Raw genomic sequence first — 15,566 nt, forward strand, 5'->3', positions numbered from 1 at the left:
TCAAACACAAACATCTTCTTTCATTTCAACATCAAGAACTCTTTCTTACACAGCTTTACTCCATGAACACCTTAGAAACTTCTTAAGTTCGAAATCAACTCAAGGAAGCTTGCTAGGACCAAAAATCTTCTTCATTTCTCTTCAAAACCGAAACATCAAAGAAAAGGTGAGTTCATACCCCCCTTGTTTTCGGTTTTCATATGATTTTTGGGGGAGAATACAAGTAAAATGTGTAGATCTATGTGTTATATGCATGTTTTGTGTGAATTCTTAGTTTAGTTGGTAAAAATGTGTTAGATCTTAGTGAATCTCGAAATTTGAAGTGTTATGTAGCAAAGATCTAAGAACTACAACACTATATACATCATATTATCAAGCCAAAAGTGAACACATGTTTAAGATGCAAAAGAGTTCAACGAAAACCTTGTTAAAGGTCAAAATTGTCAAGAAAACAAAAGATAAGGGTAAAAAGTGAAAATTCTGTTTTTAAAAGGGCCAAACAGGTCCTACCTGTATAAAAAGGTATTTTTATGCTAAACATGCTTTTAAAGGGGTCAAAAATGCAAATTTAAGCTTATTGGGCCAAACCTTTGGGCCTCACGGCCTTTGGGCCCAATTTGCGAAAAAAATGAGGCTTTGAGGTTTAAAAATGTTATTTGACCAAATTTTGAGTCATAAATGTAAATAAACCAAATTTAGAGGTGAAAATATCATCTATTTTCAAATTTGACCAAAAATGTAAAGTTTTCCAAAATTTGGGCCGAAAGTGTAAACTTTTACCAATAAGGGGCTTAAAATGTAATTTTCTGCGAAACAGGGTTTTAAATGTGAAAATATAACATTTGGGGTCAAAACTGTAAATTTATAGACATTTGGGACAAAATTGCAAACTTTTATAAATTATGGACTAAAGTGCCATTTTTACAAAACTTTGGGCCTTAATTAAAGATTTGAGTATTATTAGCCAAAAAATGTCATTTTTACAAAATGAAAGCTTTTATCATCAATCTATTAAGCCTCGAACTAAAACAAACAATTGAATCAAACGAGCGAACGAAATACGTCAAAAACTATTTATTGGGCCCAATATTCACATTTCTTGGTCATTGGGCCCTAAGGGCCCAATTAAATGTGAAATGAGCCCAATGTTTTCCATGACATGTTTATTGGGTCTTGTGGCCCACTTACATGTTAATTTGGGCCTAAGTTATGGATTACATGTTTATTGGGCTTTTGTGGCCCATTCACATGCCTATTGGGCCTAAATTACCCTTTTACATGTGATTGGGGCTTTGTGGCCTAGTTACATACTAATAGGGCTTGGAAATGGAAATTTCATGTGTTAGTAAGCCATAACGATACCCTTATGAAATCATTAAACTTCGTAAATTTAATCATGTACCTTTCGAATACAAAAACATATTACATTTACTAAACATTAAACAGTACAAAAAGAGGTTAAGAATCTAGTGAGACTTGTCGGTTGGCACCACTGAGTGTACAATCGTAGCCTGTAGTTATAATCAGAGTTTCCTGGTAGGAAAGCGGGAGTTTGTGTATAGATCTATACGGGGTGACCCCCCACGCCTTAGCTGCTCTCTACACCTAGACTAGGTCAGTCTAGGGCGACAACATCCTTAGCAAGACCGACATTTGGAAAAATACCAAGACGGGCGACCTAGTCATTATCATGCATGGTTATAACGGCTCATATAGGGATTCAATACCAAAAGATAACATTTTGAAGATAAACTCTTTAATTGTGTTAATGCAAAACGACTTATTTAACGATACAAGAATTTAGACGTTGTTATAAAACAGAAAATATCGGATTTTCTGGGGAAATTATTCATATACAATTATCATTTATTCAAAATACAATGAATCTAAACTACACTCTTACAAGTTTTATCTATTAAATTCACACATGCATTTATACTCGATTTTCACATCATTTTCAAAACATTTTACGGAAAATATCGGATTTTCTGGGTTTTTATGAAAGATACAAAGACTTTTACTCAAATATACTTATGAACTCACCAACATTATATATGTTGACCGTTTTCAAAGTAACTTGTATTCTCAGGTAATCGATAAGCTGGAAGATATGCAAGTGTATGGTTTTGTTTATGTAACATCACTTATGGTACTTTGAACAATTTGAACTTATGGATTTTAACAATGTACTTGATGTGAACAATGCTGCTTGTAATATGTAATGTTGGTGATGAATGTGTTATGCTTCATGTATATTCATTGTGATGATTATTCAATTGCTAGTCACACTAGCCCCCAGACGTTTCCGCCGTCTGGTTCGGGGGTGTGACATTTTTCCAGTGTTCATGTGGAAAATTGGAACAATTATTCGGAGCAAGATATGCATATTGCATTCAGGCTAAGATAGGAAAACAAAGGGAATTTAATGCTGCACTAAAGAAAATTCGTGGGGAGGAAATTGATGTATCTGAAGAGGCAGCTGGAATCAGGGTAAGCATTTCAAACCTTTTCTTTTTCACAGAATTATGAAAATTGAGAGGGGTATCAATTATCAAAATCTTGCAACTTTTCACAGGAATATATAGAAACACCGGAAAGGCTCCCAAAAGCCAGACTAATTGATTTGTTTCAGAGCAGATACTTGAGTTATGTTATTGTAAGTTTATGTTTCCTATCATAGCATTGTACTTACAAAGTTTCATATCATGGCATTGTACTTTAGGTTGTCTATGAACGTGTACGAAACGAGATGCGTGGGGAAATGGATGCTAAAGCTACAGAAATGGAAGCTAAACATCAACAAATGCGTGAGGAAATGGATGCCAAAGTTGCAGCAATAGATGCCAAACAACAACAAATTGATGCAAAATATGAAGCAATGGAGAAGATGTATGCAACCTTGCAAAATATGATGGGAAATTGAAAATTAGAGGTAATATGATGTTAACCATTAGTATTTAATGTTTTTGAATGACTTGTTAACCTTTTGTATTTGATGTTTTTGATTGTTTTAAATAATGTTTTATAGGAATGAGAACCGAAGATGATTGGATGAACATGAAATGAAGAGAGCAGCTAAAATGTTATTTTGAAGTTATGTTTTGTGAAAACTCATTTCCCGATGCTTATTTTGAAGGTTAAACTTTTTTCTGTTTGTACATCTTTTGCATACTTTGGATTTCTTGGTGTTAAAATGTTCTCAACCGTTGGGAGTTTGATGTTATGTGGACAGTTTTGTTTTTGGATGTTTTTTGAATGATACTTTGGTAAACTTTGATAGTTTTGGTATTGTAATGTTTGGTTCTATCATTATTTGATGTTTTTTAGTATAATAATTTGATGATTGTAGTATTTTTCTTTTAGAATCATAATAAAAAAAATGATATTACAAGTTCGCGACGGATAGGTGAGAGAAAAAAGTATTTTAATGCATGAATTTTGCGAGGGATTAGCTACAGAAAAAAAAATCATGTCTAAAGTTTGCGACAGATCAGCGACGGAACAAAAAAAATTTAATGTATGAATTTTGAAAGGGATTAGCTATGGAAAAAAATCATGTCTAAAGTTTGCGACATATCAGCGACGGAAAAAAAAATTAGTATATGAATTTTGCAAGGGATTAGCTATGGAAAAAAAAAAGCTGATCACGGAAATTTGCGACAGAACAGCGACGGAATGACTTTAACAAATTTTGTCACTAATGCCTGAGTAAATGTATTGAGTGACATTTAGCGACGGATATTCTGTCGCTACATTTGTCGCAAGGAAAAACCAATCCGTCGCTAAAACCCTCGCTGAGAAATTAGCCACGTTTTAATTACCTATGGAGTGAATCCGTCGCTGATCTATCGCAAACAACATTTAGCGACGGAATAGCGACGAATTCGTCCGTCTCTAAAACCCATGTTTCTAGTAGTGATTGCAATATAGTTCCTCAAGGGGTTAGAAGTTGTACTTTTAATATTTTCAATATAAATAGCCATTAAATCTCATTTTATGTCAAAATCCATTAAAACACACATGTAAATTTGTTACAAAAACTTACTCAAGCTTACGATCTTACATAACCAAATATGCAGATATTCAATATTATATGATAATAGATATAGTAATCGCACAAAAGGTTTAGCTTCTCATTTTTATTACATGTTTCAATTAGAAATTAAGAAAAAGAAACAAAATGAAAATAAACTATATTTGATCTCAAGTCTTTACTACATAATGAAGTTATCTTTGGAGCAAGAACAAACATGGATTTAAGAGCCAAGTCATACAGGCAGATTACAAACATCTTCATCCAACCCATTCTTGTAATTAATTTAAAAAAAAAAAACTATCGAATGCCAGGTTATAAACAGTAGGTAAGATATATATATATATATATATATATATATATATATATATATATATATATATAACAAAAATCATAAAACAAAGCAATTGATAAGGTAAAAGGAATTCCCAACAAAGATTACCAAGGCCGGTCCGGAGGAATTAAATATCCTCAAAGGCCTACGACAAGCAAGAAAAAAATGGCTCTTATCTTTATTATAATTTTTCATTTTTAAATAAAAATATATAATAAAAAAATTGGGCGCAACGCAGATACCCACTTCCCCCTGCCCCCCCCCCCCCAACGCCCCCTTTGAAGATTACCTTCTTGGTCTTTTTCTTTTCAAACCGGTCAAAGTATGTTGAAGGATGTCAGAGATTGTCAAAAAAAAAACAAAAGATGAGCGAGGTAGTAAAACATTTGAATCAGCCAATATAAGTGGATGTATCTGTGATACAAATAGAACATAAATAGGGTAGCAGGAGGACAAACAAAAGGCAGAGCAAGGAAGGAAAGAAAGAGGAGTTCCATGGTGGCTTTGGAGCGATCATATTTGGTTATTTTTATACAACTTCGTGAGATAAAATATACAAGGTTGCATGTTAAAATGAGAATTGAGTATATATGAAATAAAATTACCATCAAGAACACTTTGGAAATTTTCTTGACAACCGAATTCAAGATCTGCTGCAGAATCATACAAAGACTGATCAATGCTAGTTGCGAATAAAAATGTAAATTTATGTGAGCCAATAACATAAGGTTGGAAAAATCACCTAAGAATAAGAAATCAATGGAGTGTTGACATGCACATCAACACGAAAATTGTTAAAGAACCAACAAATACATTTGGTCAACCAACCAAAATACCCCAAAATCCACAAAATATGGTGTGTGTGGATGTGTAATCTAAAACGAGAGAGAGAGAGAGAGAGAGAGAGAGTTTCAACTATACCACACAAAAAAAGGAAAAATAATCACAAATGTCGATCTTTACCAAGATCTGTTTCTAACCGGTACTGATGACGTGCCTAGGGCAGCACGGCAGAAGCACGAGCCGGACACGCCAACCGGCCCCAGCCCAGCAGGCTTAGCGTCCGATGGCACCCCCGGGAGTGGAAGGCAGAGGCGAAAGGCTCGAACACGCCAACCGGGCCCAACCCAGTAGGCTTAGCGTCCGCTGGCGCCCTCGGGAGCGGAACGCACAGGCGAAAGGCTCGCGCCCGCCTAGAGACGCTCCCAGCTCCAAGACAAAAGAAACGGTCAGGAGACAAGCAGGAGGATCAGACCATTACCGTCAGAGCCAATAAGAGCGCCCTAACGGTTAAAGGCACATGACTCTCCAATCAGCGCCCCTGATCCTGTCTCCCCAAAAAGCGATCTTGTCTGGTACGGATCAGGCAAGGGAGCTAGGTATAAAAGGATACGCTCTCAGACCTACGAGGTAAGCTCTCTGGACTCTCTAAGAGCGCACACCCAAAGATCCTAAACACTCTCTAACTTGACCGTCAGAGCGTTCTTCCGGGAGCTCCTCCCGGAAAGCGGCTGACGGCCTTCTTTCTTTGTGATCTTGCAGAGGCAATCGAGAATCCAAGTGAACAATACCGATCGAGCCAGTCCAAGGTCGCATCATTTGGGGCCATCCGTTTGTGAGATCAAGAACACAAACTAAAAGCACGAAAGTGACAAGTGAATGGCGTCCAACGGCAGTGAGGGACAACAGGCAAGTCACATACGCCTCATGGCAGCGTTGGACGAAACACCACCGCCTACAGCGGTCAGCAGGGTCGCTACAGGCGAAGGAAGCTCAACGGTAACCACTGAAGGTGCCCCACAACTGCCAGTTCACCAGCCAAGAACAACTCCGGCGGGGCCATTTCCAACAACGTCCTTTCAAATGCCACCGTTCTTCGTGCCACCATTGCAACAAACACAACCGGTTCACTCAGCGATGATTCCACCAGGCCACGTCTTCAACATCCCACTGTCGTTTACAGCGACACCGCCGTACTAGGTGACAAGCGGGCAGAGTTCAATGCTTTCAGTACCACCGTTGGGACAAACCATGATAGCTCATCCGCCACATGTCTATTCACTGGCCGGCATATGGGCCGGACCAACCATCACCGCTAACAATAACTTACAGCAGACAACAACAGTTAGCCCTATGAACCCTATACACCCTTTCCCCTCCAGTTACCCCCTCCAACTACCACTCCAGCCGTATCCCTTTTACGGACCAAGCCCTGGCTACCACACGCCGCCACCATATGGCTTAAACACACAATACCAACCGACGGGAGCATCCACCACCCCAGGCCACGAATGCCTTTCCCTAGTGTGACGTCTCCGTTTGTCAAAGAGTTGTTGGACTACGAAATACCAAACACAGCCAAACTACCGACGCTCAAGACGTATAACGGCACCACTGACCCGGATAGCCACATCGACACATATGAATGGACCATGACGTCATTAAAGCTTGATGAAAGGTTTTGGTGCACGTATTTCCCAACTACACTCGACGGCAACGCCGGCACATGGTTCAAGACGCTACAACCGGGCAGCATTTCCAATTTTGCCCAGCTTAAGTATCTTTTTCTTACCAACTTTATGCAATTACGCAAGTACAAGGGAGACTCTCATTCAATCATAGGCTGTAAGCAAAAGGAGGGTGAAACTGTACGGGAATACTTCACAAGGTTCATAAACGCCACGTTAGACGTACCGGGGGATGATGAGGGGCTCATAGCCGGTGCCTTCACGTGGGGGCTTTTGCCAGCCCCTTTATCGCAAAAACTCATGGGAAAGAAGCCTCTAACACAGGCCGAATTGAAGGAAAGGGTGGAGCGATATTTGAGACAGGAGGATGGCGAAGCAGCAAAACAGGCCTACTTGAATGCAATGACTACCAGACACCACAACCCGGGTCACACGGATTTCCGAGGGGGAAGTAGGCACTACGGCCAAGCGAGGAGACCACATGCTCGGTTCCGACCGTTTGCCAAGGATGACAGGCGTGGCCGTCGCCCGGAAGTGTACACGGTGTCGGAGAAGCAGCAGCCAGCCAAATCGCCAAAGAACCGGTACTGCGATTACCACAAAAGTAAGACGCATGACACAGCTAACTGTTCGGTATTAAAAAAAGAAATGGAAGAGAAGCAGCTTAAAGGGGACCTGGTGGAAATAGCACGAAGCTTGCGTGCCAAGTTTGACGCTGAAAACGCTAAAAACATACCTCACGAAGGAGTCCAGCCTAAGGAGATATTCATGATACGGAGTACGAGAAGCAGGGGAGAGCAACAAACGGAACAAGGGACCACCAGAACCCCGATGCGCACGCTCACATTCTCTGTTCAAGACCCTCGCCCGGAGGGATGGAGGGGCGACGACCCACTGGTAATCCAAGCCTCCATCAGGGATATAATCATACACACGGTCTACGTTGACACAGGAAGTTCGGCGGACATCATTTATGAGCACTGTTTCCGGCTTCTCCCAGATCGCTGGAAAGACAACCTACGGCCCACGACAGGGAGGCTGGTCGGGTTCACCGGCCATAGCCTATGGCCGCTAGGCACAATTCACCTTCCCTTGACCATAACCAGCCACGATAAGCAGCAAAAGAAAACCGCCCTAATTGACTTTGTGGTCATCCGACATGCGGCGGAACACAATATTATTCTGGGGAGAACAACTCTCTTAAAGCTAGGAGCGGTTCCATCAACCATGCATGGAGTTATGAAGTTCGACACTCCAACGGGCGTAGCCACGGTACTATCCACTCCACCGAAAGAATTGCAATGTTTTACAATTATGAAACCAGCAGAGATAACTAAAGAGGCCAAGAAGCTGAGATGTGACCCCGCAAAAGGAAAGGAGGTGATCAACGCGGAACACCCTGACCAGCCGGTCAGTATTGGATGTGATCTCCCGAGTCGCGTAAGAGGAGCGTTGGTCGACTTGCTCAAGCGGTATAAACACATGTTTGCATGGACCCCCACGGACATGGTGGGGGTACAAAGGAAAGTCATTGAGCACAAACTTGTAATTAAACCAGGAGCAAAGGAGGTTAAGCAAAAGAAGAGGGTCCAGGGTAGGGACCGTAATAGGGAAATCAACGCCGAAGTGGCCAAACTAGCAGAAGCTGGAATAGTAAGGGAAGCAATATTCCCGACGTGGATCGCCAACCCAGTCATGGTCCGCAAGCAAGATGGGTCATGGCGAATGTGCATAGACTTTTCCGACTTAAACAAAGCATGCCCTAAAGACTGCTACCCCCTCCCAGAAATTGACCAGAAGGTAGAGTCATTGCAAGGATTCAAGCTGAAGTGTTTTTTAGATGCATATAAAGGGTATCACCAGATCTTGATGAGCAAAGAGGACAAGGAAAAAACGGCTTTTTACACGGACCATGGCACCTTCTGTTACACTAAGATGCCTTTCGGTCTAAAGAATGTCGGGCTACATACCAGCGCCTAGTTGACTCGATATTTGCCAAACAAATTGGGAGAAACATTGAAGTATATGTGGACGATATGGTGATCAAGAGCCCGCACGAAAACAAGATGTTGCAAGACATCGAGGAGACTTTACAGCCCCTAGAGAAGGTAAAAATGAAGCTAAACCCGGCTAAGTGCACGTTTGGGGTGGAAGAGGGGCAGTTCTTGGGGTACTATGTCACCAGGCAGGGCATCCAGCCCAGCCCGACCAAGGTGGACGAGCTCATTGAAAGGCCAACCCCAGGCACCCTCAGGGACGCGCAGGGCCTGAACGGGAAGCTTACAGCTCTGAGCAGGTTCATCTCAAAATCCGCTGACAAGGCCATGCCGTTGTTCCACACGTTAAAAGGCTGCATCGAGAAGAGCAACTTCCAGTGGACGAACGAGGCAGAAGTAGCACTCCAGAAAATCAAGGAGGCATTACACAAGTTACCCACGCTGGCCAGTCCCGTCTCGGGGGAGATGTTGCAAATGTATCTTTCGACCTCAAACGAAGCAATATCCTCAGTATTAACTGTAGAAAGGGAAGGAGAATAGAGGCCAGTGTATTTTGTAAGCAGGGCACTACAAGGGCCAGAACTCAACTACCCCACCCTGGAAAAGTTAGTCCTGGCACTCATCTACGCGGCACGACGACTAAGGCGGTATTTTCAAGCACATCAGATCGAAGTGCTAACAAACTGCCCCATCAAACAAATACTGCTTAAACCAGAGACGTCGGGCCGGCTAGCGAAATGGGCAATCGAATTAGGGGAACATGACATAAGTTACCACCCGAGAACAAGTATTAAGGGACAAGCGTTGGCCGACTTCCTGCTAGAAATCCCAGACGAGGGGGGCCCTGCCAAGGAGAAAGTGTGGGCAGTTGAAGAAGCTCCGCTCGACAACAGTTCGTGGACATTATATACGGACGGAGCATTCAATAGGGAAGGCACGGGGGCGGGGCTAATCCTGACTAGCCCAGAGGAGGAAGAAGTGACCTACGCCCTCCATTTTGATTTTCAAACATCAAACAATGAAGCGGAGTACGAGGCTCTGCTCGCAGGATTGCGGCTAGCCAAGCAAATGGGGGCAAAGGCTGTAACAGCCCTGACGGACTCACGGCTAGCAGCGAACCAGGTCAATGGAAGTTTCGAGGTGAGAGATCAGAGAATGGGAAGGTACGTGAAGACGGTGAAACAACTAATCGAGTCGTTTAAGCAGTTCACAACAAGGCAGATACCTAGAAGCGAGAACAAGAAGGCGGGTGCCTTAAGCAAATTGGCATCCACGTGCTTCGATCACCTATCGAAGAAAGTCTTGGTAGAGGTGCTCCGAGAAAGAAGTATAGACGAACGGCAGGTGAATACCCTAACGACCACTGGACCAACGTGGATGACACCATTCAGGGAATACCTACAAAGAGGGGTGCTCCCGGACGATCACGGCGAGGCCAGGAAGATACGTATAAAAGCGCCCTCATATGCGTTAATAAATGGAGAGCTATACAGGAAAGGGTTCACAGCGCCATGGCTGAACTGTGTAGACCAAGCCAAAGGGAGAGAGATGCTACAGGAAGCACACGCAGGCCAGGTGGGTGCACACGAGGGGGCACGGGCCCTAACAGGCAAAGTACTACGAATGGGTGTATACTGGCCCACAATACAGCAAGATGCGCTAGAAATAGCCAGGAGATGCAGGGAATGCCAGTCGTACGCCCCAGTCCAAACAAACCCCCCAGCACCACTGCATAACATATCTAGCCCGTGGCCGTTCTATCAATGGGGTATAGATATAGTGGGCCCATTCCCGGAAGCACCAGGGAAGCTGAAATACATGGTGGTGGCCGTGGATTACTTCACAAAATGGATTGAAGCGGAGCCGTTAGCGTGCATCTCAGGGAGACACATGATAAAGTTTGTATGGAAGAATATTATAACAAGGTTCGGGACGCCTAAAGTACTCATCAGTGACAACGGCCTGCAGTTTGCCGAGGACCCATTCAAGGAGTGGTGCGCCACTAAAGGGATAAAGCAACGGTTCACGTCAGTAGCGCACCCACAAGCAAACGGGCAGACGGAGGTGTCCAATCGAACTATTGTGAATGAGATTAAGAAAAGGCTGGGCAGAGCAAAAGGGAACTGGCCGGAGGAAATACCAACAGTGCTATGGTCATACATGTGACAACCGTCAAATTTCGGTCAAGTCAAAGTCAAACAAAGTCAACAAGTCAAACCGGTCAACTCCAATAACCCTTGTATGTTAGGGTTTACGTTATGTAATCACTATACAATTCGCTATTTTAATGAGAAATCATCATTTGGAAAGTTCATGTGTTTGATTTTCCTTAGCCTTAACAGTGCTAAACAACGAACCAAAGCGATAAAACACTATTGCACAATCATCGGGATTGTGTAGGACACTAAATCATGGCTTAAAGGGGGTTTATGGACCTTGCGTTGCGAAGCCGGACACTCAAAAAGATCACAAACGAAACCTCTCTCAATCTCTTTCACTCAATCTCTCTCTATTAAAATCTCTCCCAAATCTCTCCCGAATCTCTCTCAAAAGTTACTTTAACTTTTTGTAATCATTTGGGTCATCTCGACTCTTAACCGGGTCAAAAAACTGCTTGAAACGGGGTAAAAACAGGTGAAATAGCCCTAAGGAACCCAAAACCCTCCTATTAGAAGCTTCTCAGCATGCGAGACCGAAGCCTCTCAGCGTGCGAGACCGAAGCCGAAGCCAGCATGACAGACCGAAGCCGAAGCTACCGAGACAGAAGCCCCGCATGCGAGCCTGCTGGTACGAAGCCTCGCACCTTCGGCCCCATGCGAGAGGTCTCGCAGATAGCTTGTTTTTCCCGGTTTTCGACTACGACTTCGTTTTAACTCCGTTTTTCATTATTTTAACGTGGGATTTTCACCCAAAACTTTATTTTATAAACTAAGGCCCCAAAATATATAAATCCCCAGGGTTTTTATAAAAATATATTAAAAGAATTAGTGGTTGAACTAATTATTGAGGGAATATTTGCTTTTCCTTATTTTATGACAAAAGCAAACCACCACCACCTCACTCTATGATCAGTCACTCTTTCCCACTACCCCTTGTCACCTTAGTGGACCTTTACACCTAATCTCCAGCTCTTCCCACGTTCTAAGAGCTGGAGAATTGGTCATCTCTCCTCATTCTCATTAACTTCTTTCATTCTACACTTAGCAACCAAAGAACACTCTCCAAAATTCTCTCATCTTTTCTCTCAACTTCAAGAACTTCAAGGCTTTCTCCAGGGATTTATTTCTTCAATTAGTAAGTATCTTCATCATTCATATAATTATTACACTCCATTCTACTCAAATCATTGATATCTTACACAAATTCCATCTTATTCGGTGTTAGATTCTCGAATCATCAAGACATCTTCTTAGTGTTCTTGGGTTGAACACTTCCTCTCTCTTACTTTCATCTACTGAAACCACATAGGGTGAGTTCATACCCCTACATTTACATGTCCTTCTTAAGTTTTAAGGGGGGAATACAAGTAAAATCATCAAGAACACAATTAAACTTTTTCTAACAGATTACATCAGAAAAGATGGACTTCGATCACGGACTGTTTTGGTCAACTTAAATATTTTAGTTTTCAAAACTGTTCCAGTTGCAAGTAGTTCAAACTCGTAGCTTTAAAATGACTACTTGCACATCTCCATATGATTTTTCTACAATTTATGGTGATTTTTACAAAACTGCCTATCATTTCAGAGGCAAACCCGGACCAGTCTGTGATTATGAACATTTTCACCTCTGTTAGAGATCACTAAAAATCATGATAAAATTTACGAACAAACTAGACTCATATTCCAAACTCTCAGAATTTGCGGATTTGGATTTGGAGCTTTGATGATTTTTCTATAAATTTTCTAAGAACAGCAACAGAAACTGTATTCAACAAAAAGCTGCTGTCAATTTCATTTCACCTTGTAACATGTTGAGCAAGGTGTATATCTTTATGTGATTATATGTTATTGCAATATATGTCATTTTGTCTTAATATATAGACACACATCAGTTTACAAATGGATTTGGACATATTGAATATAAAGAATAACAAGTGATTATAATCAAAGTACAACCGATATATTCAAACATTTAATAAACTATTTTGAATATAGTTTGCATACATTACTACGTACTACCCTTGGTTGATAAACTATAATAGGTATAGTTTATGATACATTACATAACACATACATTTAAAAAGGGTACATTTATACAAAGAAGATTTTCATTAAGCAAGGTACGGCCATACGGTACCAAGTTTTCATTACACTACACGTAAATTCGTTAATGACTTCTGTGAGACATTCGATTCAATTTACAAATAAGTCCTGTATTATAACCAGAGTCTCCTCGAGGGAGAGCGTGATACTTGTGTATAGATCTATATTGGGTCTGACAAACCCACACCTTAGCTGCATGCAACAGCTAGACCGACAGGTCTGGGGTGACAAATGTCATAACATTTCCGACGCCTGAAGAACGTCGTTTCAGGCCAACTAGGTCATAGCATGGTTATAATAACTCACATGTGGTATTAACAAACATAGAATTTACGGGGATTTCACTAAAATAAAACTAGTTTATGTCGATTTAAACTTGCATTGTTTTACTATAAATATGACAAATTACTTATACATTTCGGTCTTTGGGTTTTAAGACTACATTTACACATTAAGGAAAATATTGGATTTTCTGGAACGAACACTACTTTTACAAGAAAAGGTTTCATAACTACATACAAAAGCTTATGCACTCACCAACTTAATTGTTGACACTCTTTCAAAACTACTTGTATTCTCAGGAAATCACTAAACAGGTAAACAAGTGCTTTTGAGGATGGGACGTTAAGGCGTCAAACATTTCATATTTTATCAACATAATGTAATTGATTCATAAACATGTAATTCATACAATGATGTAACTTTTTCAATTATATTTATGTTGGTTATGTTTACTTTGATCACTATTGAAATTGTTGTTATGATACTATACATGAAGTCCTCCACCCCCGGACGTTTCCGCCATCCTTGGTTTGGGGGTGTGACAATACATGACCACACCACGAACAAGCACGCAAGAAACCCCGTTCAGCTTGACATACGGGATAGAAGCCATGCTCCCCATGGAATTAACAGTAAGTACGCTAAGGGTGGCTAGCACAGATGAAGAAAGCAATGCACAGGACCTGAGGATAAACCTAGATATCCTAGAAGAAAAACGCGAAAATCAGATATGCGCCAGGCTGCATACAAGCATGCAACAGAAATGTATTACAACCAAAGGATAAAGGAGAAAGCGTTCAAAGTGGGCGAGTATGTTCTAAGGAAAAACAAAGCAAGTCGAGCCCAACCCCAAGGCAAACTAGGCCCAACATGGGAAGGCCCTTACAAAGTTACGGAAACAAAATGGAATGGCGCGTATGCCTTAGAAACGATGGAAGGAAAGCAGATTCCAAGAACGTGGAACGCCAGGAACTTGAAAAAGTTTTTCTTTTGAAAAGAGAAAAGTATAATCCCAGTCGATCGATACGCTGCTTAGTGCGGCACATCCCAAGTACTTAGTGTACACAAGTCCATGCTTAGTGACATGAGTTTCATACTTAGTGTATTTGTAGTCCATGGTTAATGTAATGGGATTATTCAAATGCTAATCTTTAATACTTAGTGTATTAACTCTTAACGATTGAAAATGTGCATGTAGAGATCCATTCGTTGGGTACTAAGAGCACCCAGTACCGATACTTAGCGTATCGACAATGACATAGGCGAAGCAGAACGCCTAGCGCATCAGAGCGCTATGTTCTTTTCAAATATATATATATATATATATATATATATATATATATATATATATGTATATATATATATATATATATATATATATATAAGAGTAAGCAACAAACAAATAGCGCTTAGAGTTCGTGATTACACACATAAAACAGAGAATATTGTTTAAAAGCCCATACGTTATACAAACTAAAGGCACCACATGGCCATAAAAAAAACATACAAGACAGAAACTAAAACATGCAAAGAAATTTTCACGCCCGAAGAGGGGTAGCATACGATGCCGGAGCATCATCAACAACATTATCCTCGCCACATGTGACTTTGTTTCCCATAATAGCCACCTCACCTTCTCCAAATCACCATCACCACCCTCGTTACCCTTCCCAACATCGACCTCAGCCACCAGCACAATACCCTGACCCATTGCACTTTCCGGAGTACCCTCTGAACCAGCAAACGAGCACAACTCTCAGAGACCTCCAACACCCAATTCACCCAGACCCAACAAGGACGCATGATCCATACTGGCAAAAGATAACAAAGCGTCGTTCACACTAACCACGGGACCGACAGAAGCGGCATCAACACCGACATCTCCACCACCAGCACTAGCAGAGGTTTTCTGAGCAGATCCAACCCCGGCCATAAAAGCAGCATGCCGGATGAGACTTATCGCGTTAGTAAAGTACGGGTGCTCAATCAATTTATCAACAATTCGAACAACACCAACATGCACCAGCCAATCCAAATCCTGACGGGAAGCGTCCAAATCCGATTGCAATGACGAAATAAGCTTATCACGATCAGCAGCATCGCGTTCAAGACTTTCCACCTGGATCATCAAACCTTCATTCACTTGAGTTAGGGAGTCGACCTTAGCTTCCAAGACAGCCCTAGTTT

At 41.5% G+C, this 15,566-nt stretch overlaps 1 protein-coding gene across 1 annotated transcript; it reads left to right on the forward strand.

The window, feature by feature from the left end:
- Nucleotides 1–6,658: 6,658 nt before the first annotated feature.
- On the forward strand, nt 6,659–8,815 carry LOC145121976 (uncharacterized). The gene has a single exon (XM_079057654.1). It carries the CDS (start codon nt 6,659–6,661, stop codon nt 8,813–8,815), a length of 2,157 nt encoding a protein of 718 aa, XP_078913780.1.
- Nucleotides 8,816–15,566: the final 6,751 nt, after the last annotated feature.

The sequence above is a fragment of the Lactuca virosa genome, chromosome 6, assembly GCF_052849685.1.
Source record: "Lactuca virosa cultivar CGN04683 chromosome 6, Lactuca_virosa_CGN04683_v6, whole genome shotgun sequence".
Lineage (NCBI taxonomy): Eukaryota > Viridiplantae > Streptophyta > Magnoliopsida > Asterales > Asteraceae > Lactuca > Lactuca virosa.

What these genes read in the sequence shown, in the direction of transcription:
- LOC145121976 (XM_079057654.1), top strand. Translation starts at nt 6,659, where the DNA reads ATGCCTTTCCCTAGTGTGACGTCTCCGTTTGTCAAAGAGTTGTTGGAC.